The 21,394-nt window shown below is 42.8% G+C and overlaps 2 protein-coding genes across 2 annotated transcripts in view; both read left to right on the top strand.

The window, feature by feature from the left end:
- Positions 1-21,394, top strand: part of CCZ1 (CCZ1 homolog, vacuolar protein trafficking and biogenesis associated) — a 189,154-nt gene that overhangs the window by 54,810 nt on the left and 112,950 nt on the right. The window lies entirely within an intron of this gene.
- On the top strand, positions 247-19,607 carry USP42 (ubiquitin specific peptidase 42). The gene is made up of 17 exons (XM_069870381.1): positions 247-389; positions 3,287-3,524; positions 4,159-4,359; positions 6,740-6,850; positions 7,010-7,112; positions 7,277-7,344; positions 7,503-7,573; positions 8,095-8,177; positions 9,355-9,466; positions 9,857-9,997; positions 10,206-10,306; positions 10,764-10,902; positions 11,963-12,697; positions 13,063-13,151; positions 13,777-15,204; positions 15,695-15,984; positions 18,116-19,607. Exons 2-17 carry the CDS (start codon positions 3,296-3,298, stop codon positions 18,154-18,156), a joined length of 3,942 nt encoding a protein of 1,313 aa, XP_069726482.1. The 5' UTR covers positions 247-389; positions 3,287-3,295; the 3' UTR covers positions 18,157-19,607.

The following is a 21,394-nucleotide window of genomic DNA, read 5'->3' as shown; positions in this document are numbered from 1 at the left end:
GCAGGAGATAAAGCGCAGGAGGGGGAAACGCGGACGCGGCGCCGAGAGGCTCCGAGAGAGAGAGGAAAGGCAGCTCCCGCGCTCCGCCGCGGCCCCGGGCGGGGGCGGCCGAGCCCCCCCTAGCGGCTCGGGGCGGCGGCGCAGGGGCGGTGCCGGTCCCCGTGTGACCCGGAGGCGCTCGCCGCTCCCCCCGCCGCCGCCGCCGCCTCCTCTCCTCCCCCCGCCCGCCCGCCCGGCCGGCCCGCGCCGGGCCCCGGATGCAAGAGGCCGGCGGAGGGGACGTCATTGTTCCCCGACGGGCTGGGGCGGTAGGCGGAGCGGGCCGGGCTGAGGCGGGGGCTGCGGCGAGGGGGGACCCGGCAGCGCCGAGTCGAGCGGGGCCGAGCCAGGTAACGGGGCCGGGAGCGCCGCGCCCGCCCGCCTAGGGAAGCGGCGGCGCGGGGCGGGGAAGGGGCCGGCGCGGAGGGGCAGCGGAGCGGGGCGCGGGCGGCGGGAGAGCGGCCGGCTCAGCCCAGCCCGGCCCGGCCCGCCGGGGCGCGGGCCCCGCCGCCTCCCGCCTGGCGGGCGGCCGGAGGGGGAGGGACCCCCGGGCGGGGCGGGGCGCCGGCCCGGCACGCGGCGAGGGGCCCGGCCCGGCGGGAGCGGCCCCGGGGCCGGGGTCCGCCCGGCGCTCTCCCCGCGGGGCCCGGGTTCGATTCCCCCGCGGGGCCGGGGCGGGGGTCCCGCCGCTCCCGGGAAGCCAGAGCCGAGCCGGCGGCGTTCGGCGCGGCCGCGGGGAGAAGCCGAGGGGCGGGAAGGGCTCGTCCGGCCCTTCGGGAGCGGGTCTCGCCGGTGCCGGCGCTCTCTCTCTCTCTCTCTCTCTCTCTCTCTCTCTCAATCCCCTTGCTGGGGTCGCGCTCCGGAGCGCCGAGGGGCGGCCGTGCCCGCCCCGCTCCAGGAGTTCCCGCCGCCCGCGGGGCCGGAGGTCGCTGCGCGGTCCCCGCTTTGTGCGGTTCGGAGGTTTGAGCGGCTCCAAACCTCCCGCAGCTGCGATTTATCTCGCCGAGCGGGAGAGCGAATACCCACGCTTCGGTCCAGCTCGTAGCTGATGCGTTTTGGGGTGTTGGTTTTTTTTTTTTTGTGATGGGGATGCGGAAACCCCTGAGAGAGACCGAGGCGAAGCTGCCGGTGGGCGGCAGGGCCCCTCGCCACAAGAAGGATGTTGGGGCTCTGGAGCGAGTCCAGAGAAGAGCAACGAAGCTGGTGAAGGGGCTGGAGAACAAGGATTGCGAGGAGCGGCTGAGAGAGCTGGGGGTGTTCAGCCTGGAGAAGAGGAGGCTGAGGGGAGACCTCATTGCTCTCTCCAACTACCTGAAAGGAGGGTGTGGAGAGGAGGGAGCTGGGCTCTTCTCTCAAGGGACAGGGGACAGGACAAGAGGGAATGGCCTCAAGCTCCGCCAGGGGAGGTTTAGGCTGGACATCAGGAAAAAATTTTTCACAGAAAAGGTCATTGGGCAGTGGCAGAGGCTGCCCAGGGAGGGGGTTGAGTCCCCTTCCCTGGAGGGGTTTAAGGGACGGGTGGACGAGGTGCTGAGGGACATGGGTTAGTGACTGATGGGGATGGTTGGACTCGATGATCCGGTGGGTCTCTTCCAACCTGGTTATTCTGTGATTCTATGCAGGCGCTGCCGGGGCCGCTGTGCCTGTCGGTGTCATCCTGGGGAAAGTCTCGGGCCGCATCTGCTCGGGGAATATCAGGGAATGTCGCTCCGAGGCGCGGCGGCCGCACGTGTGTGCAGGAACGGGCCCCGCGCGGGGGGATGAAGGGAAAACGACAGAGTTGTTTGTACTTCTTTGTCCGAAAGTAACTGTATCTGAATTAAGAATCGCACTGGCGTGATTTGAAGAAGCGGTGGGGTTGATTTAGCCTTCCTAGCACTGGTATCGGCCCGTGTGTGGTGCTCTGCACCTGGTGCCGTGTTGCTCCATTGTTAAAAATGAACGGAATACCACCTGAGGCTCACCTCAGGCCTCTTTGTGATAATGTTCTCCAGTTTGCCTTTCACTGCAGTCCCAATTCTGGGTTTTGTCCCGCAAGCGTGTGTTAAATATGTTGTTGAAGCGCTTTCCCTGTCAGTCGCGAATGAGGAGATGCCACTGGCCTCTCCAGCTCGGAGCGTGGATCTTACCTGAGGGTCACCGAGCCCAGAGCTGCCGTCTGGCTTCCGAACGGACAAGGATGTCTTCGTTTCCCAGTAAAATGAAGTGCTACCTTCTCAGAAATGTGTAGAGAGTGGATTTTGAATAGAAAATTTAAAGGGGAAAAGATCTGATTAAAGGCTTTACGCATAATTTGTCTTCTGTGGGACTGGGAGTTCTCTGATTTACCGTGCTTTGTTTAATCTCCCTTAAGTTTTATCAGTAGCAATCAAGCCGTGCCATAAATCTGGAACTGCTTTAGGCTTTGTTCTCTCGGTTATTTCTGTGTAAGAAAGTAGCTCTTGCTTTAAACCCTTGGTGAAGTTTATGGCTTCCCTAAACTTACAGCGGGCCACTGTGAGGTACTAAGATAGCAAAAATTTACGTGTAGAAGTTGTAATTCATCCTCTAGTTATTCAGCGGCTTACTGTGCACGCACAATTACCGGTATTTGAAGAGGTGTCATCTGGAAACCTAATGAGCATTTTACAAAGGACTCAGTATCGCTTACTGCCTTTGCCCTTTAGGGTTTGTTTTGCTTTCTTTTAAGTTCAGCGTTGCTTTTCTACAGCTTACATTCTTCAGCTGTTTTTCCAGAAAAAAATGTACAACTTTACTTAAGTAGACCTGAAAAAGATGCTTTTGGGTTCAGCTTTTCAGTTGATAGTAGAGTTATAAATGTGAGAGGCGCCAAATACCACAAGTACTGTTGCCCAGGTTGTATCCGAACAAATATTTCTTGGAGGGGCAGAAGAGATCCTGGTGGAAATAAATTCAGCAGTGTTTTCTTGCACTCCTTTCCCAAGATTTCTCAGAGCTGTCTCTCAGGTTCCCAGGAGTGAAAAGGTGGGCCACGCAGCTCCTCCTGGATCGCAACAGGCCAGCACTTGGATGTGCTGCTGCTGACAGCTCTTTTACGAAAAGGGTCCCTGTAACCGTAATTAATGGATTAAAGACCTGTGAAAGTGTAAATGTCATCAGTCGCCAGCTCTGCAGAAGTTATGAATTACAGCTTTGGTTGAAAATTCTGCTTTGTGTGTTTAGTTTGGGTTGAGTTTAATGCTTCTCGAGGTTCTTGTGTCAACCAGAACTTTTGCCTCTCTTACAGATATGAACAATGACCATAGTTAACAAGACAAAATCTTCACAACCGAAAAAATCCTCATCGAGGCGATCTGACAAAGCTAAGAAACCCCGTACAAAAAAAATGACGTCACGCACCGCAAATTTGGGCCGGGTGCCACCTGCAGAAGATCCAAACAAAGTCTCTGTGGACAAGGGACCCGGAGGTGCCCTTTACTCTAGATCATCTCAAAAATCTAAGCCTTTTGCCCAAAGAGATCTTGGTAAGTATGTCTTTCATCCTCCCAACGTTTTCTCAACCAAAGAGGAAACACAGTTTATTTGTTGCGCTGCTAAAAAATGGGACTAGGATGAACAAAGACTGCAGTAGTAAACTTCAATTTAGCAAATCCCCTAAGGCAACTTAATTGAGCAGTGTTGCAAAACTTAGTTTTATCTCTTTACAAACTCTCTGTAACTTAGTTTGGATCTACTTACGGTCAGTTATGGGGAGCTTTTCATAATACACTGACTTATCCAGGTCTTTTCTGTTATGCAGAGAAAACGTTTCCATCTTGGTTATTTTTAATACTATAACATTACAAGTCTAAGTTTGTGGTTTAAGCGACCAGAAGGAAAAAAACTACTCCTTGAATTAATAATCAGATTAAAGACTGTAGATGGAAAGAAATCTAGAGAAAGTTACTCAAATCAGAGATGCAGTTTGCCTTCCATTAGAAGAATTAAATAGGACAAACTCTTGTATGTTGACCAGCAAATTTGAGTGGCAGCTGTGTGTCAGATGGGTTTGTGTTTTGGAGTATAGCTGGTTCTTCTGGGTGCTCGTGCAGAATGCTATTGTTTTAAATATCCTTTCTAAAACAAATCCATCTCTCTTAAAACATATTTTTCTTGTAGTTGTTAATGATGGCATTGCCCCGCCGCAAAGGATTCTTTTTCCACCGGAGAAAATTTGTATGGATTGGCAACAAACACAAAGTGTTGGAGTTGGACTGCAGAATCTCGGCAACACATGTTTCCTTAATTCTACTCTACAGTGCTTGACCTACACACCTCCTCTTGCCAATTACATGCTTTCTCTTGAACACACCCAGTCATGTAAGTACTTCCTGGTTATTATAAATCTGTTGGACAGCTCTGAAGGTGGAAGAGCAACAGTGATTCTGTGAAGAAAACTCAGTTGTGCTGTTTTGTCTCTAGGAGCTGGCTTTGAACATTGTATTAGGTTCGTGCAAAAATAATTGCCATTTTTAACAGTCAACTTTATTGTAAGCTGAGATGTACTGCTTTAAGGTTTCTTAATTGAAATAAGAACCATTAGAATTGAACGTTTTTGTCAACAAACAACAAATCTGTTTATTCTAGTAGCGTAGAATTCTGGAGTCTTGGAATTGATGAATTCGTCAGAGGCACTTTTTGCTGCTGCTTTGTTGTAGAAAACGTTCTCTTGTGCAAAGTTGTCAGGATGCTTGAAAATGTGGTAATTGGTGGGGGAGAGGTCTGGTGGGTAAGCTGGGTGAGGTAGAATTTCATAGCCCAGCTTGTGCATCTTCTGCAGAGTCGTTTGAGAGACATGCAGTTGGGCATTGTCATGGAGAAGAGTTGGTCCCTTTTGATTGACCAGCTTTCTGTGTGAACATTGCGGTTCTTGGTGTTTGGTTGATTTCCTGTCAGTGATTCTCTGCTGTGGTGGTTCTGCCGGGATTCAAGAAGTTGTCGTAGAAGATTCCACTTGCCAACCACCAGCAGTAACCATAACCTTCTTTTGATGCAGATTTGGTTTGGGGAAGTGTTTTGGTGCTTCACCTCAGCCCAGCCACTGTGTGCAATGCTGTTGTCATACAGAATGTGCTTTTCTTCACAATGAGACCAAGAGATTGATTGATTTTGTTGCGCAGAAGAAGCACAGAACAGACTTTTAACAGTGATTTTGTTTAAATTTTCATTCAGCTTGTGCCGCACTATTTGAGCTTTTCTGATTTTCTGGTTTGGCGCAAATGTCAAACAACCAACAGTCAATGTTGAGTTCTTCCGCAACCTCTCAAGTTCCTTTGTGTAGTTCCACTTCAATACTGGCCCTCAGTTCATTGTTGTCTGTCACAGGCAGAATGCCCATGACCCTCCTCATCTTCAAGGCTCTTGTTTCCATTACCAAAATTTTGTACCCGATATCTTGCTGTACATTGGTTGACAGGCCCCTGGCCAAATGCTTGGTTGATACTGCCGGCAGTTTTTACTGCTATACATCCCTCTTTGAACTCATGCAACAAAATTGCTTTAATATGCTTTTTTCCCCATCTTTAATTTGGTAGTATAATATAAAAGAGAATAAACAATGAATACAAAACCATTAGCGAAAATAACTAGAGTGAATTTAGTGCTTTAAAGCAGTCTACGTGAATACAATTAAATAAAACTTTAATCCAAATGGCGGTTATTTTTACACCAACCTAATATTAACAAAAAAGCATAGAGAGTGCATTTGTTCATTTAATTCACCTTGGAAAAACTGCAGAAAGAGATCATTTCTTGCTTCATGTAAATGATGAAGTGCAGTGTAAAGTAAGGTGTTTGGTTTTCCTGCTGGTAGAAAAGTGATAACATTTAGGATGTTTGCCTTGTAGATTCTTAGTCTTCACAGCCTGGATACTGAAATGCACTAACACTGTGATAAATTGTATGTTCGCTGTTGACCTGTTAAAAAAAAGAAGTAGAAAGTACCATGAGCTGATCTCTTAAGAACTCAAATAGAAGTTTTTTGTGGGAATGTATTAAAATTTGGATGGATTCTATTCTCTATAAAGTTCTGTAGTTTTTAAAACCTTTACTTTGTGGGTTTAATTACATTTTTATACATGAATTAACTTCAGCCTAGGAGTCTCTTTTCATATCTGTAGATGTGTATTTTCACCAAGGCGCCTGTCTGCTTTCTAGTCTGGTATATTAGTATTTATTCCTAGAAATGTAACTGCATTTTCTTACCATATATAAAATTGATTGCAGTTCAGAATCCTGTTGAAAAAAGGAGGGCAGAAATACTCATACATGCATAACTTTAATCTTTCCATTCTCCCATAGAATTCCTATCTCTGTGTTGCAAAGCTCACCTGAAAATAACACGTGTTCTCTCTTAGTGCTGTATCATCTATGCTAATATTGTTTCCTCATGTATTCTGCAGGCTGTGGAGTTCACGTTCCTGTCAGCCTGCCAGAAAAATGACTTTGCAATTGCTACTTAAATTTCTCACCAGCAATTGCACTTTAATGCTGACTTACTTGACATTTTTATTCAATACAATTCAGCGTAATCAAATGTCCCAAACCTGCTGGGATATTGACACCTTAGGAGAAGAGAATGTAGCGTGGAGAGAGGATGTTGTACCTGTAGCCTAAAGATCGTTATTTTTGGAGTGGTTCTTTTTTATTGTAGCAGTGTCTATTTGACGAGCCTGAGGCGCTTTCTTCTTTAACTCCTTAGGTCATGAGGAAGGCTTCTGTATGATGTGCACAATGGAAACTCACATTAACCAGGTCCTGTGCTGTTCTAATAATGCCATCAAACCTACATCTGTTATCAATGGCCTTAAAAGTAAGTAACTTCAGGGGTTTTTTACATATATTCAATTTTTCCAAGAATTGTTTGATGCATATAAATGGTTTTGAGTCTTGAAATAAGAGAGATTTTTTAGAAATACAGGTTTTGTTTCATTTTATGTGAGGTAAATATAATAACCTTCTTCTTTATTAGGAATAGGAAAACATTTCCATTTTGGTAGTCAAGAGGACGCGCATGAATTCTTATGCTTCACTGTTGATGCTTTGCAGAAGGCTTGCTTGAATGGAAGCACCAAGTAAGCATAAACAAATTAACTTCTGAATGTTCTCTAGCCCCCTTTCCTCCTTTAGTTACTGTCATAGATTAAAATCTGGGTCCCTGGCTTTCACAAAAAGAACTGTTTCACGAGTTAACTCTGTGCCTTAAATCGTCTGAGGTCTGATTGTAATTTATTTTCAGATTGGACAGATCTTCTCAAGCCACCACACTTATTTATCAAATATTTGGAGGATATCTAAGATCCCGAGGTACTTTTTTAAAACTTCTACCGTCCTTCAAACTGGTCTGTGATTTGTCTGTCTGTGGGAAAGGAGTTTGTAGTTTGACTAAAGTGATGTGTTAATAATTTAAATATGCACAGTTCATTTCCTTCACCTGTTGTTAAGCATTTGTATTTTGATTCCAGTGAAGTGCTTGAACTGCAAAGCGGTTTCGGATACGTATGAGCCTTTCCTCGATATTACTTTAGATATAAAGGTAAGATGTTTTGTGAATATGGGTCAAGATGTTTAAAGACTTGTAGAGAATTCTAAAGTAATCTTCTTTTACTTAAAACCATATACTGTTAAAAAGGAAGGAGCTTGGTGGTGGATGGGGTTGGTTTGGCCTTTGTTCTGCTTCGGAAGCCATGTAAATGGTCCGTGTTTGCATTGGATTTAAGCTGGAAAAATAATATATCATCTACACAAACAACGATCCTTTCATAGTTCTTGATTATTCTCCTTTAGTAGACGCTGACAGGTTTGATTGTTCCTGTTGTTGCCAAATCATATCACAGATGCTGTCTCTGGTATTGCAAAGTTTCTTCCTTTCAAAGTAGAATAATTTTCAGTGGGGTAAATGCTCAGCATACTCTTCTGCCTCCTTTATCGCAGTGCTTGCTGGTTCTCGGTAGGTTACTGAAGTGTGACCTAGCAAGCTTCTCGCGTAAAGCATGAGCAAGTGTTTGAAATTTTGCATTTGCAGTGATTTAGTGCTCTACTTTCTTGCTCATCCAGGCAGTTACATCTGTCACCAGAGCTCTAGAACAATTTGTGAAACCGGAACAACTGGACGGTGAAAACAGCTATAAGTGTAGCAAGTAAGATGAATATTAATTATATCGTAATTATATTTAACGTATTGCATGACTTAGAGCATAAGATATCTTTTGGCTTATCTAGAAAGAAGATAATAGGACACAGCTCTTTTCACTTAGTTTTGTTTATACAACTCTGACTCTGAAATCATTAAATCTTGGAAAATAAGACATTTGTTTCTGAGAGAGCAATTTTTGTGTCTCTAACTCTTTAGAAATATATTTTAAGAATTATGTCTGTAAGCTCACGTTAGACTTCCATTTTATTAATACATGATCCATTTTAGAAATTGTTTGCAGTTTCTAGTCCTGAGGACTGGGACTTTGTTGTTCCGCTTTTAATATTTGCATTCCAGCAGAAAGCTGAACAAATACATCAAGGACATTGTGCTCAAAATCTCTGCTTTGGTGTAGCAAGAAATGGTGTCTCCCTTTACCTTCTGGTGATGTTTCTTAAACGAGAGATTATTCCTCGTCCTGCTTTGCACCGAGTTTTTGGGAAGCCGTAGCTTTTTGGCATAACAAAGATACGTGATCAGACTTATGAGGAGCGGCTGAGAGAGCTGGGGGTGTTTAGCCTGGAGAAGAGGAGGCTGAGGGGAGACCTCATTGCTCTCTACAACTACCTGAAAGGAGGTTGTGGAGAGGAGGGAGCTGGGCTCTTCTCCCAAGGGACAGGGGACAGGACAAGGGGGAATGGCCTCAAGCTCCAGCAGGGGAGGTTCAGGCTGGACATCAGGAAAAAATTTTTCACAGAAAGGGTCATTGGTCCCTGGCAGAGGCTGCCCAGGGAGGGGGTTGATTCACCTTCCCTGGAGGGGTTTAAGGGACGGGTGGGCGAGGCGCTGAGGGACATGGGTTAGCGTTTGATAGGAATGGTTGGACTCGATGATCCTGTGGGTCTCTTCCAACCTGGTGATACTATGATTTGGCTCTCAAAAGATAATGTTCTAAATCCTTTACTCTTTGTTCTGTAGAGCTGTCTTCTTATATCTGCTATCTTCTTTCTATTAACAAACCTGAAATGCAGTGTATGTATTTATGAATAGAAAAAAACATATTATGCAAGTTAATATCATTCCAGTAGCAGAAGCTTGCGTGAGAGAAACTTGTTTGACTTTGATGAGGGCAGGGGGAGGGAGAATATGTTGTTGAACATTTGTCTGTGCTTGTTTTTAAGGTGTAAAAAGATGGTTCCAGCGTCAAAGAGGTACACGATACATCGTTCTTCTAACGTTCTCACAATATCACTGAAAAGATTTGCAAATTTTACGGGTGGAAAGATCAACAAGGTATATTTACAGCTGTGATGCAACTGTATCTTCCATAATGGGCAATCTCCCAAAGATGAATACTTATTTAACATTTGCCAACGTTTGCAGGCAGTAGCTGTGGGCTGATAACTATAGTCTAAGAAAAGTCGGTATAACAACACTGGCTGCTTCTTTCTTTTTTTAATACTGATAAAGTTCCCGTGTGACCATACCTCACTCTGAAAGACCTAATTCTGTGGAAAGCAGTTCTCTTCAGCTTAAATTACTACATGATGTTTATGAGAATGGTTATTTTTAAATGAATCAAAAAATATATTCATATAATCCTTGACTATGTTTTTAGAAGTGTTTTTCTCAGGCTATAAGGTATTTCAGGATAACTTTTGAATCTTCTTAATCTGTGTTTAGGATGTAAAATATCCTGAATATTTGGATCTTCGAGCATATATGTCCCAAGCAATTGGAGAACCACTCATCTATGCTTTGTACGCAGTTCTTGTACATAGTGGTTTCAACTGTAACGCAGGACACTATCTCTGCTTCATAAAGGTAGATATCAGCTTGACTTCTAACAGGGTACGATCTATGCTGACAAAGACATTAAAATATTACTGGTAACTACTGTTCTGGGGGGAAAGGGTTGCATTGTACGTTTTCTTTTATTTGTTTTGATATGTTTTGTTCTGTAGTATTCTGTCTGTGATATTGTTTGGAAAATATGCAGTTTATCTGAAGCTATCATTGTCTTTATTTGTAGGCCGGTAATGGACTTTGGTATCGAATGAATGATGCCTCAGTAGAACTTTCTGATATCAAAACAGTGCTCAATCAGCAAGCTTACGTACTTTTTTATATCAGGTAACAAATACTGAATGCGTTCAGAATATATTTGCTTTCCTATCACTGATCTTTTTCTTTTCCGGTGTTTTTCTTTCTGTCCTGGGAAAAGACGCCTGTTTTGTATCAATCAGATCTGTCTAACCTGACATTCCTCATGTCACTCAATATCTCTTATTGCTTGGCCTTAAACAATTGCACTTATGTCAGTTGCTACGTATCTGCTCTCTGTAGCTGGCTAATTTGGGAAAGAGGAAAAACTAAGGCCATAGATGGTGTAAGGTTGAGTTATTGCTGTGAAAAGTATAGTTATTGTAGGAAAACCATTATCTAATTTTCAGTTGGTAGTCTTGGTCAAGTCTTCTGCGTGTCTCTTCTGTGTCATAGAAACTGTTCCTATAAAATTACAAGATGGGGTTTAATGCAAGAATAGGCTCAGAGAAAACCTCTAAACAAAGATCTCTGCTCTTTTTCCAAGGCGTTACGATTTGACACTCGGAGAACGTGCTTTTTACTTGCCGGCACCGTCGTATCCCCGTTCATTCCTTGGTCAGCGGGGGGCTAATAGTAAGCAGGCCGGATTTATGGGACCCCGACTTCCTCCTCATATGATAAAGGTAATGGGGGGGGAGGGGCAGATAATGGCACCAAATTAGTGGTGGGTTTTGGGTTGGGGGGTGGTGTGGTTGTTTTTAGCGTCTGAGTTTTATTTTCCCTCCCACACTGCGGCTTTCTTCACAGCCCTCATGCTACAGCCAGAATTATTCAAACAGTGGCTAATCCTGAAGCGTGAAGCTGTGCTGCTTCATTACTTCGTGCTTCCAACTTGCCTTTCTATAGCACTGAGAGCTATGGTCTGAGACAATCAAAGTAGTCTATTAATGCTTAAGTAGTTTTTAAAAAGTAAAGATTTCCCCCCAGTGAAAACAAATTGTCTTGTTCCTGAGTACCAGTAATCCAGGGGTTTTCAGGGAACATTTAAAGGGGAAAAGGAATATATTTATGAATAGCTTTAGTCAATGCTAGGTTATTTGGGTGGGTTCCAAAACCAGAATCATAGAATGATTAAGGTTGGAAAAGACCTCTATGATCAAGTCCAATCATGAGCCCAACACCACTGTGGCTACTAAACCATGTCCTGCAGTGCCACATCTGCACCTTTGTTGAACACCTCCAGGGATGGTGACTCCACAACTTCCCTGGGCAGCCTGTTCCAATGCTTCACCACTCTTTCAGTAAAGATATTTTTCTAATATCCATTCTGAACCTCCCCTGGTGCAACTTCAGTGCATTTTTCTCTAGTTCTATCACTTGTTACTTAGGAGAAGAGACAAATACCTGCCTTTTCCCAGCTTTGTTGCCCTTCTCTGGACACATTCTAGCCCCTCAATGTCTTTCTTGTACTGAAGGGCCCAAAACTGAACACAGGATTTGAGGTGCAGACTCCCATGGGGGAATAATTGCTTCCCTGCTGCTGCTGGCCATATAAGCAGTAAACCAAAAGCAAGAATTAGACATGCTTGTTGGACTTACAGTTATGTTTGAAAGGGGGTGCTTTTCTTCTTAGCTGCTGAGGCAATTTGTGGAAATATTTAGTGGGAGAATTTTATGTCTTAAAACTTCAAGTGCTGTGCATTTGCACGTATTCACCTTGCAAACTCTTTTTCTTCAATACAGAATTCAAGTCGTTTAAATGGAAATGGACCCCTAAAAGAGGATCCAAATACACTTGGTGTCACTGTAAAAAGGCCTTCTTCAGCTCCACCAGCTGCTTGTGTTCAGAACTGGGCAATCGCCAGGTCTTCAATTGCAGATCCATCAAAAAACCAGAAGATCACTATTAGTATTCATAACAAATTGCCTGCACGTCAGACTGTGACACAACCCGACTGTCTTAGCAGCGCTGCGGAGGATGAGGATCTAAGCCAGCCCGTCCCTTCATCCACAATTACAAATTCTTCTGCAGCAGAGTCTACCTCAAACGCTTCTACGATGTCAGTTGCTCCTGACGTTTCCAAACAGGAAGTTCCCGATGAAATGTTTGTTGAGCCAGCAGTGAATGGAAATCCCAAACTGGGCTCTGAAAACGCAGTACCTTATGGTGCAGAATTTTCAGGAAAATCGGAGGAGTCCAAGGGCTTGTTTAAAAGGAATTGCAACGTAGTATCTTCTAACGGAATTTTGATTGGAAAGGTGGTCCGTACATTACAGAATTGCCACTCTTCCTGCCAGAATGTGAAAGAAGAAAGATCCCAGCATGAGCTGCCAAAAAGCGATTCACTAAACGGTGCTATTAGTTTAGATAATGAATTTAAAGACAATGGACGGAAACTTGATGATTCCACTTGCCAAGTCCAACCTGTTAAACCTGCTGAGATTTTCTTTTCTAAAACGAATGGATTGCTTGAAACAGTGAGTTATCTTTGTTCCACCTAGAATTTCTCATCCGTGATGTATTTGGTATTCAGGAATGTTATAATATTCCTAGCTAATTTGAAATGCCAAGAAAACACACAGCACAAATTTATCCCACTAGAATTTGTATAGCTGAGCTGACATACAAGAGCATGTCAACTTAAGAGAAGTCCAGCTGAGATAATACTTCATAAATTTAATAAGTGTACTGGGGGAAGTGAGTGGGGTGACGTGTGAAATGGGGAGGGCGCATGTAACTCAAAGTGATTTTGCTTAACACCTGATGTAGAAATTTGTTAAGCGCAGTCTTCTACTAACACGAGTGTTTCTTCTGCGTGTTAACATCTGTGTTTTAATTGTAGATGCCTGTAGCTTTGTCACCAGTTCCTCAAGAAATAATCCTGGAATCTCTCACATACAACCAGCTGAACAGCCTGTCAGAGGAAATTAGGTAAAATGAATACACTGTGATTAATACAAGATTTCATACAAGTTTATCTTTGTTTTGCGTTCTACTAATAGGATTTAAAAGAGACTTAGATTGGTCCAGAGCATTCTGTACCATGCATCCAGTGTTGCAAGCATCAGCACGGAGCCTGCGTTGTTCTGGTAGCAGCTACAGGCAGATGACTCTTAAGAAACTGATTTTGTTTCTTCATAGAATGTTTTTCTATGTTTGCCCATTGTCTGGAATACTATTTCTATCCTCCTTTTCCTTGTTTTTTTACATCCTAGGATGTGTGAATGTAAATTCCCGTCATGGGGAATCCTTGTGTGCACTTCTTTTCTCATTGAAAGGAGAGCAAATATAGTGGGTTTTGCTATTGATGCGATTCAGAGCAGTAAGTGGAGGGAGGCAGGTGTGTTGGGTGTGGGTTTTTAATGCAATACTTGCAGAATCCAGAGGAAAAAAGTACCTTCCTGGGAGCCGAGGAAGGTCTAAGAATAGGCTTCTAGATGGAATGTCTTTCAGAATTTTCCCATAGTCACCAATTTGTTTACTTAGGGGGATTTTACTCCTAACATTCATCTTTTGAACAGACTTCAAGTGAGAAACACGTTTTTCTTTTGTGCAGCATCCCTGGACCTCAGAAATCTTCTGAGAATGATGCTCGTGCGGAAACGGTAGTAATGGAAGCGCTGTTTGCCTGTGAAGAATCCAGGAAGGTTCCTTCCAACTTGAGCTATGAGGTTGAGAATCGTTTGACTCAATCGGATTCTGAAAACATTTCTGCCAAAGAAGAAGCTGCTGAAAGTATTATAACGAAAGCTGATAATGCACACCCCAATATCAATGGCCAGCACAAGGTCAGGAAAAAATCCTTGGACAATGAAGATGTATTCCTTGGGCAGTGTGAGTCTGAAGATAGTAGAGACAAAGACAAACCAAGAAGATCAAAAGAACCTGAACTCATTTCAAAAGAAAATCCATTGTATGTCAGAGGGTCTCCTGAGAGTGAAGAGCAGTTAGGGCAAATTTCCTCTGTAAAGTCTGACGTTGAATGTAGTTCTAAAAAACTTGCATCTCTAGATATTACAGATAAATGCCAAGATACAAAGGACATTTCTAAGAACTATGTAGAGGTACCACCTGTCAATGACTCTTCTATTACAAAGCTGGATAAAGTTTTGGAGAGTCAGTTTTCTAGAGAACCTGAGGGACTGAGTAATAAAAAATGTGAAGAAGAGAAACATAGGAAAAAATACAAGAAAAAAATATATGACTCTAAAAAAACCGACAAAGATCACTACCGGAGGAAGAGAGAGCACTCAGACACCGAAGAAAGGGAGAAGGAGAAGCAAACCAGAAGCAATGATGATCATTCCCACAAAAGGAGGTGCTCTCGGAGTGTGGAAACAAATAAGCAAAGTCGTCATAAGCAGGAATACTGCAGTGAAAGCAAGTACAGATCTTCTCATACTGAAAGGAGCAGTCCACATAATAGCAAAAGCTCAGGAAAATATTATTGTTATAGGTCCCGAAGCAGAGAAAGGTCAGAACAAGACAGGAATAGGTATTATCATTACAAAGGGGAGAGAACTTGGAGCAGAGAAAGATACTATCGAGATGAACCACGGAGATGGGAAAAATGCAGATACTATAATGATTATTATTCCTCTCGTGGCACAAGAGATGGTAGAGAGGGAAGGTCATCTCATTGTGATAAAGACTTTGACAAATCAAGTCAAGCTTACAACAACAGGTCACATCAGGATTATCATTGCAAAAGCAGGTGGCCTCACAACGCACTCTCTAGAGGGGAAGATGTACATCACTTTAGCAGCCACAGAGCAAATTTAAATCATTCAAATTTTGAGGACTCTTGCCGGGAAAATGAAAAAGAAAAGTTGAGAAGTGACAAAAGGAAATACAGCCACGGAGAAGGAAGCGGCAGCGAAACAGAGAAGGAGTGTCGGAAGACAGATGACCAAAGAATGAAAAAATCTAAGAAGGTCAAGAAGAAAAAGAAGTCCAAAGATAAACATCGAGAAAAGGATTACAAGTAAGCAAGGATTCCAGCATAATCAGCAATTGTTTCCTAATTCTTTTCTGAGTGTTTCTCGTGTCTGCCTTTCTTTCATTGTTTCTAAGTAATTTATATAGCATAATCTGGCTGGGGATCATGTCATGAGGTTGGTCAAACGAAGATAGGAAAGATATTGCTGAATTGTGTTAGAACGCTAGATCTGGACCCCGTGGTTAGAATCACATCTGCACACCCTTCTTGATTGGGTTCCAACAATTTTTGTTTTTTAATTGCACATATTCCACAACAGGCCACTGTTAATGCTTTGTGTGCAAACCAGGACCTATTGTCCTTCAGTCTGAGGGCTTAAGTTTGCTGCATCTGAAGTAAGTTAGACCTACAGAAATGGCCACAAAGTAGCTGACATGCTGCAAGTCATCACCTCTGGTAAAATAAATAGCGTTTCGTATATGCATCAAGTGCTACATCTGTTTTTCTATTTTTTTAACTTGCATCTTTCCTTCAGACTTTATGATTCGGATTGCTCTGTGCTCCGCTTTAACAATGACAATCGCAAACGTAAGAAAAAGAAGAAAAAGAAGAAACACATGAGGAAACTGAAAGACTACTTGGATTATTTACATCCTCATTTCCAGAAGACCACGCGAGAGAAGGAAGAATCCTGTCCTCCAGATGGCTATGTATGTGAGCAATACAGAAACCAGGGCAGCAAACAACCCTGCAAGGAAGGGAAACCTCCTGGTGTGGGTGAAAGCAAGAAATACAGCTCCATCGCGTCCAATGAGTATGTTAAAGGTAAGGAGCCACAGGATGATAAGGGGACTCCTTTTTATTCACCTAGACACTGTTACTCAAAGCAGTCTTTAAATGCTTGTGTGATGAAATCTCCGCTTTGTCATGGCTTCTGAATGGTCTGTGTTAATATTAAAAATAAATGTATAGGCTTTTTAAATTACTGCTGGAGGGGAAGTGTGAAATGATGCTGTGAAGAGGTTGAAGGGCAAGTAATTTGGCTTGATGGTTCAAGTGGTAAAAAAGCAGGAGAGATGCAAGATGCCTTATTAAATGCAGTCCATTTAACTAGGATAAACTCAGGAAGCCAGATCTTGGAAAAGAATCTAGTAGGAAGACAGGAGGTTCAGCAGTCAAAATGGAAGATGGTGACATCAGACTTCCAGGCTAGTAATAACTGTAGTGAAAAATAGACTTCCTAAAAAAGGCTGCCAGAGTAATAGATTTGAATAAAACACTGTGTTCAACTATAGAATGTAGAAACAGTGATAACTGTTGGAGTAACAGAAGTTAGTGATAATATTGAAATACTGTTGTTTCAGATGTAGATCTGCCTTCTCCTAAGCGCATGGAATTCACAGTTGCTGACTCTCCACAGGAGGCCGTGCAGTTTAACCTCTGGAGAATATGCTAAATTCCTGCTACTATTTTATTTATTTGTGGTTTATTTCTCTTGGTACAGGCTTAAAAATACAGAGAAGTGGGCTGATGATACAGCTTTTTCCCAATTGTAAGCGTTAAAAAAGTTGTGTGCTTCTTATAAACAAAAAACCAAATACAAACTTGAATGCCTGGCTGAAGGTTCACTGAGCTCTATTGTTGCTTGTCATAGTCTTGACCTGAGGTCTCAGTAGATAATAGAGTTTAAATTAATTCCCTCTAGAATTATGCAATGAGGAAGATTGCACATTGCGAGAAATTCAAAATCAAATTCATCAACATTTTCCATGACATTTTTCTGAACAAAAGTGTTTATTATAAAAATAAAACCTTATTAAATGCCCATTATCTGACATAAAGCCAGTCTCGGTTACTCTGATGCTTTAATAAACAAACATCTATTTTACTCTTCTAGATAACTGAACTAATCTCAGAAAAAGACAGCTCACTATCCTAAAGCGACTTTTAGTTTTAAATTTTCTATACTTTATACCTATCCCAAATTTAAGAGTTGGGTTTAAAGGCAGTGACCAGTGTTGAAAATGTCATTCTAGGAAAGAAAACCATAGAATTCATCTTGTTGCATTATAGCTGGCTGCATTTTGCAGTTGGGAGAAGTTAAATCTTGGGAAGAGATGTTAATTTTCAAAAATTCCTCGTGGTTTCCACAGGCAGGTGATGCTTGTACTGAAAAGTTTGTAAAAGCCAAAGGGAAAGTGCATTTGTGGAAAAGTAAAAATTGTGGTCTAGGACATAGCCAAAAGTTTTATTCTGAAAATGCAGTATGGTAGAAAAGCCAAGTGTTCATGCAGTCTCCTTGTAAAATTTAAATATATTTGTCTCTCTAACAAGGAAAATTGAAGGAGGAGGAGTGAACTGAAGCCTTTCAAATACTATTGTTGTTAAAAATAGAATTTAAAGATAGTAACCTCCATAATCCTTATTGCACTGGAAGTGTCTCAGTCCTCGCTGATAAAGCAGGAACCAAACAGAAGGAAATGCTTCTGCTCCAAGGCTCCTTTGGCTTTGGCGAGTTCTCTGGCCAGCAGATGGCAAACTCGTTTTTTCTTAAACCCCAGAAGGCAGCGAGGAAGTGAACACCTTGCACCTGGTGACCCAGGTCTGGGGCAGCGCAGGTGTTCACTGATAAATACAGCAATGGTACTGCTGACAACTTAAACTCTTGATAATTATGATATTACATCAAGTCCAGATATATTAATTAGCTTCCTCATGGGGAAGGTCAATTTTGTAAAATAAATGAGACTCGAGTAGGATTTTCTGAATGATGGAATCTAATCTTAAAAAAGGCTGAAAGATGAGGAAGCCGCCTTCTCGAGGCAGTTGGATCCTGCAGTCACAGAGCAGATGGAGCTGTGGGCAGGGGTGAGACTTCTCTTTCACCAATCCAACCACCGAGATGGAATTTTATGTGAAATGTCGCGACGTGACGTGTCTTCCTTTTGTCTTTCAGATGCAGAGCATCCTGCTGGGAGCCTTCAGTGCTCAAACTAAGCCCAACATCAAACCCAACAATTTCTGGCCATCAAAACCAACAACTTTTGACCATCACACCTGACATTACCAGTATTGACCATCAAAACTTAACGTTTATTATCAAAGCAATTACCATCAAGACAAAATCCAGTCATAAGTGGTGCTTAACATTTCTGTACAGAACTTTACCATGAAAGGACTTTTTTTTAGTTTTTAACTTGAGACTTTCTTTTTTAAAATATACTTCTAATCCAAAAGGGTGGAACCTTTTTACAACTGCTGAACATTGTAAATTACCACATAAATATCTCACTGATGTGGGATAATGCCCTGGAACAGACCATCTCAATGCTGCTTAATTACAGACTCAGGTTGACTTTATGTTATTCATGTAATGTTACTCCAAGGTAGACATCTGGTACAACAGCGACCAGGAATTCTAGAAATTGCAACTGACAGTCTGTATATTTAATTTAAAGACTTATTTAAAATTTCACAAGCTCTCAAATAACTCGAGTTTTGCAAGAGCTGCATCTTTTTTCTGTGATGTCTGACACTAGAAACTAATTCACTTCACATTTGAGTTCTATTTGAGATCTGAAGAAAATCTTCTGGTTTTCAACAGTGTGAAACAAGGAATATGCAGTTCTGAATGTATCTCTCAGTACTATTTGTATACTCTTCCATATGGTTTTATTACATCTTCTTAATATACTGTCACTTGTCTTAAGTCTCAGTTGTCTGTTTTGTCTCTCTAAAGTGTCTAGTTACAGACAAATTCATACTGTGATTTTTATTTTTATTATTAAATGCTATCAAACTGTGATGCACTTATTATTCACTGGTCCTGCATCAGGAGATGAGTGGGGAACCTGTATTAAATACAGTTCATCTGAATAATCTGTCTGGTTTATACAAGCTGTGTTGTTCAGAGATGTCTAAAGTTTGATCTTTGTTTTTTTAAAGATAAAAGCACTTGCCCCACTGTAAATATCTAGCATGTAAAATTTATATAGTATATAAATACAGCAAAGTTAAAATGCATTTTTACTTGAGTTTTACTTGAGTTATTTAACATGCAATATGTCATGTGAATGGACAGCTTTTGCAGTGTGACTGATACTCAAGAAATCAGATCTTCCTTTCAGTGGTAGGTGAGAAGATGCTGTCCGTGTGACCCAGAGAAGATAAATAACATGGGACTTCAGCTGCCTAGACGAGAATACAGAAGGCTTTCTCCTTTGAAGTTAAAAGCTTCCACAACCAAGCAACAGGTTGGGAGCTCAGCAGTAGCATTTTACTGTGTGTGACGCTAAAAAAAAAAGGGAGCAAGGTTAATGTTTTACTAAATACTTAAAGTAACACTTTGGTACATGGAGAACACCATAAAGCCAAACTATAAGTGTACCCTGCCTAATGTTCCTATGGCAACAGTGATGTGAAGTTACATAAAGTAACATGACAAAGAAACCACCTACCTTTCCTGTATCTGGCTTTTATTTCCTCTTTTGTCCTTTGGCTGCGAGAGTTGGTGTCTTGTCTCTTGTCTGATGAATATCTCTGGCACAAATGCATAAAAGGAGTGGAGGTGTTCCTGCTGTACCGCCAGCGAGAGCTCTGGAAGCAGCAGCCGCCTGCCCTGGCTACGGAGCCGGAAAGGGAGGGAGAGCAGTTGGTGGCAGCTTCAGCTGGGAGCTGCAGAGCAGCAGAAGCTGTTTCTGAGTGGGGGAATTGTTTGTTCCCTGGACTCAGGGGTTTCCTGAGGCCGAGTCTCAAATATTAAACACTCCAGGCTAAAGTATGGATGGTACCATCATCCATACTTGAGCATCAGGTTACAGCTCAAGCCAGGTGCCTCCAAAGAGAAGGGACCCCTCCTCTGCCCAGAGAAAGAAACCCCTGGGCAATTAGAGTCTTAGAATCTGGTTCCAAGCCCACGCGCCGTCCCTGCGAATGCTGGCCCGGTGGTATTTCAGGGCTGGGGGCTTCTCGCTCCAGGCCGGCTGCCTCCCTACCGCCCCGAGGGATGTGAGCCCTGGCCCAACCTGGCTCCGTGCATCCCAACAACCACCCAGCACAAGTTCAGCCCAGGGGAGAAGCTCCCAGCCCAAGGCCCTGCAAGTGCAGCCGCCAACACCGAACAAGCCCCCGGGAGGACCCAGCCCCAGCCCACGGCTGAGCAACCAGCTCCTAGGGCTGCCCGCGTCTCAGACCAAACGATCAATTCCCCTCAGCAGCTCTCCCTTGGTCTGATAAGATTTTAAGCAGAGCTCACAGTCTGTCAAGACGAGATCCTTTTCCATTACTTCATATATAAGATGATTATCAGTAATAGGTATAAAAAAAACTAGAGCTAATAAAACTATTCTAGGATGTGGCTTGTAGTTACAAATCCCAGTTGCCCTAGTGACCATCCACGAAGAGTTCCCCACCAAATACATTTTCTATCCTTTTTCACCCTTTTGAGTACATGGAGTATTTCCTCTGTATTGTGGTGGACAAGTAATATAAGATTTTTTGTCCGCTGTTCTGTACTTATTCCAAAAATAGGAACAAATGATCCTGTTGTAAAAATTTCCTCACTAATGTAAGATTCATTCCAGTAGGAGCTGACAATAAACACTGGTATGAAGTAGAGTTAGATTGTAGAGACATAATGGAGGTGGAATAATTAAAACCACATCCTACAGCTGTAGTAAAGTTGCAAACGCTAATACTTGTATCCACAATAATCCTACGTGCAAATACAAAATCTCAACAGCATCTTAGACAAACACACCCTTTGCCAATGTACATCCTGACGAGGGGTTTCATCGGGATGTACTTCGAAATGGCAAATATTTTGTTCCCTATGAAGAAAAATTATTTTCTGGCTGTTTCTCGTGTTTGCCTTTTTTTTCATTGTTTCTAGGTTATTTATATGGCATCACCTGGCTGGGGATCATGTCATGAGGTTGGCCCAGCGAAGATATTGCTGAATTCTCTTAGAACACTAGATCTGGACCCTGTGGTTCGAATCACATGTGCACACCTTGATTAGGTTACAGTTGTTTTTTCATTCCACATATTCCACAACAGGCCACGGTTAATGCTTTGTGTGCAAACCACGACCTCTCGTCCTTCAGTCCGAGGGGTTCGGTTTGCTGCACCTAAAGTTTCATTCTGAAAATACAGTATTGCAGGAAAGCTCATTCACATTTTCCTTGTAAAATTTAATATGGTATCTGCCTCTTTAACAAGGAAAATTGAAGGAGGA

The sequence above is a fragment of the Phaenicophaeus curvirostris genome, chromosome 16, assembly GCF_032191515.1.
Source record: "Phaenicophaeus curvirostris isolate KB17595 chromosome 16, BPBGC_Pcur_1.0, whole genome shotgun sequence".
In the NCBI taxonomy this organism is placed as follows: domain Eukaryota; kingdom Metazoa; phylum Chordata; class Aves; order Cuculiformes; family Cuculidae; genus Phaenicophaeus; species Phaenicophaeus curvirostris.
This window is presented reverse-complemented; position numbering and strand designations above follow the sequence as displayed.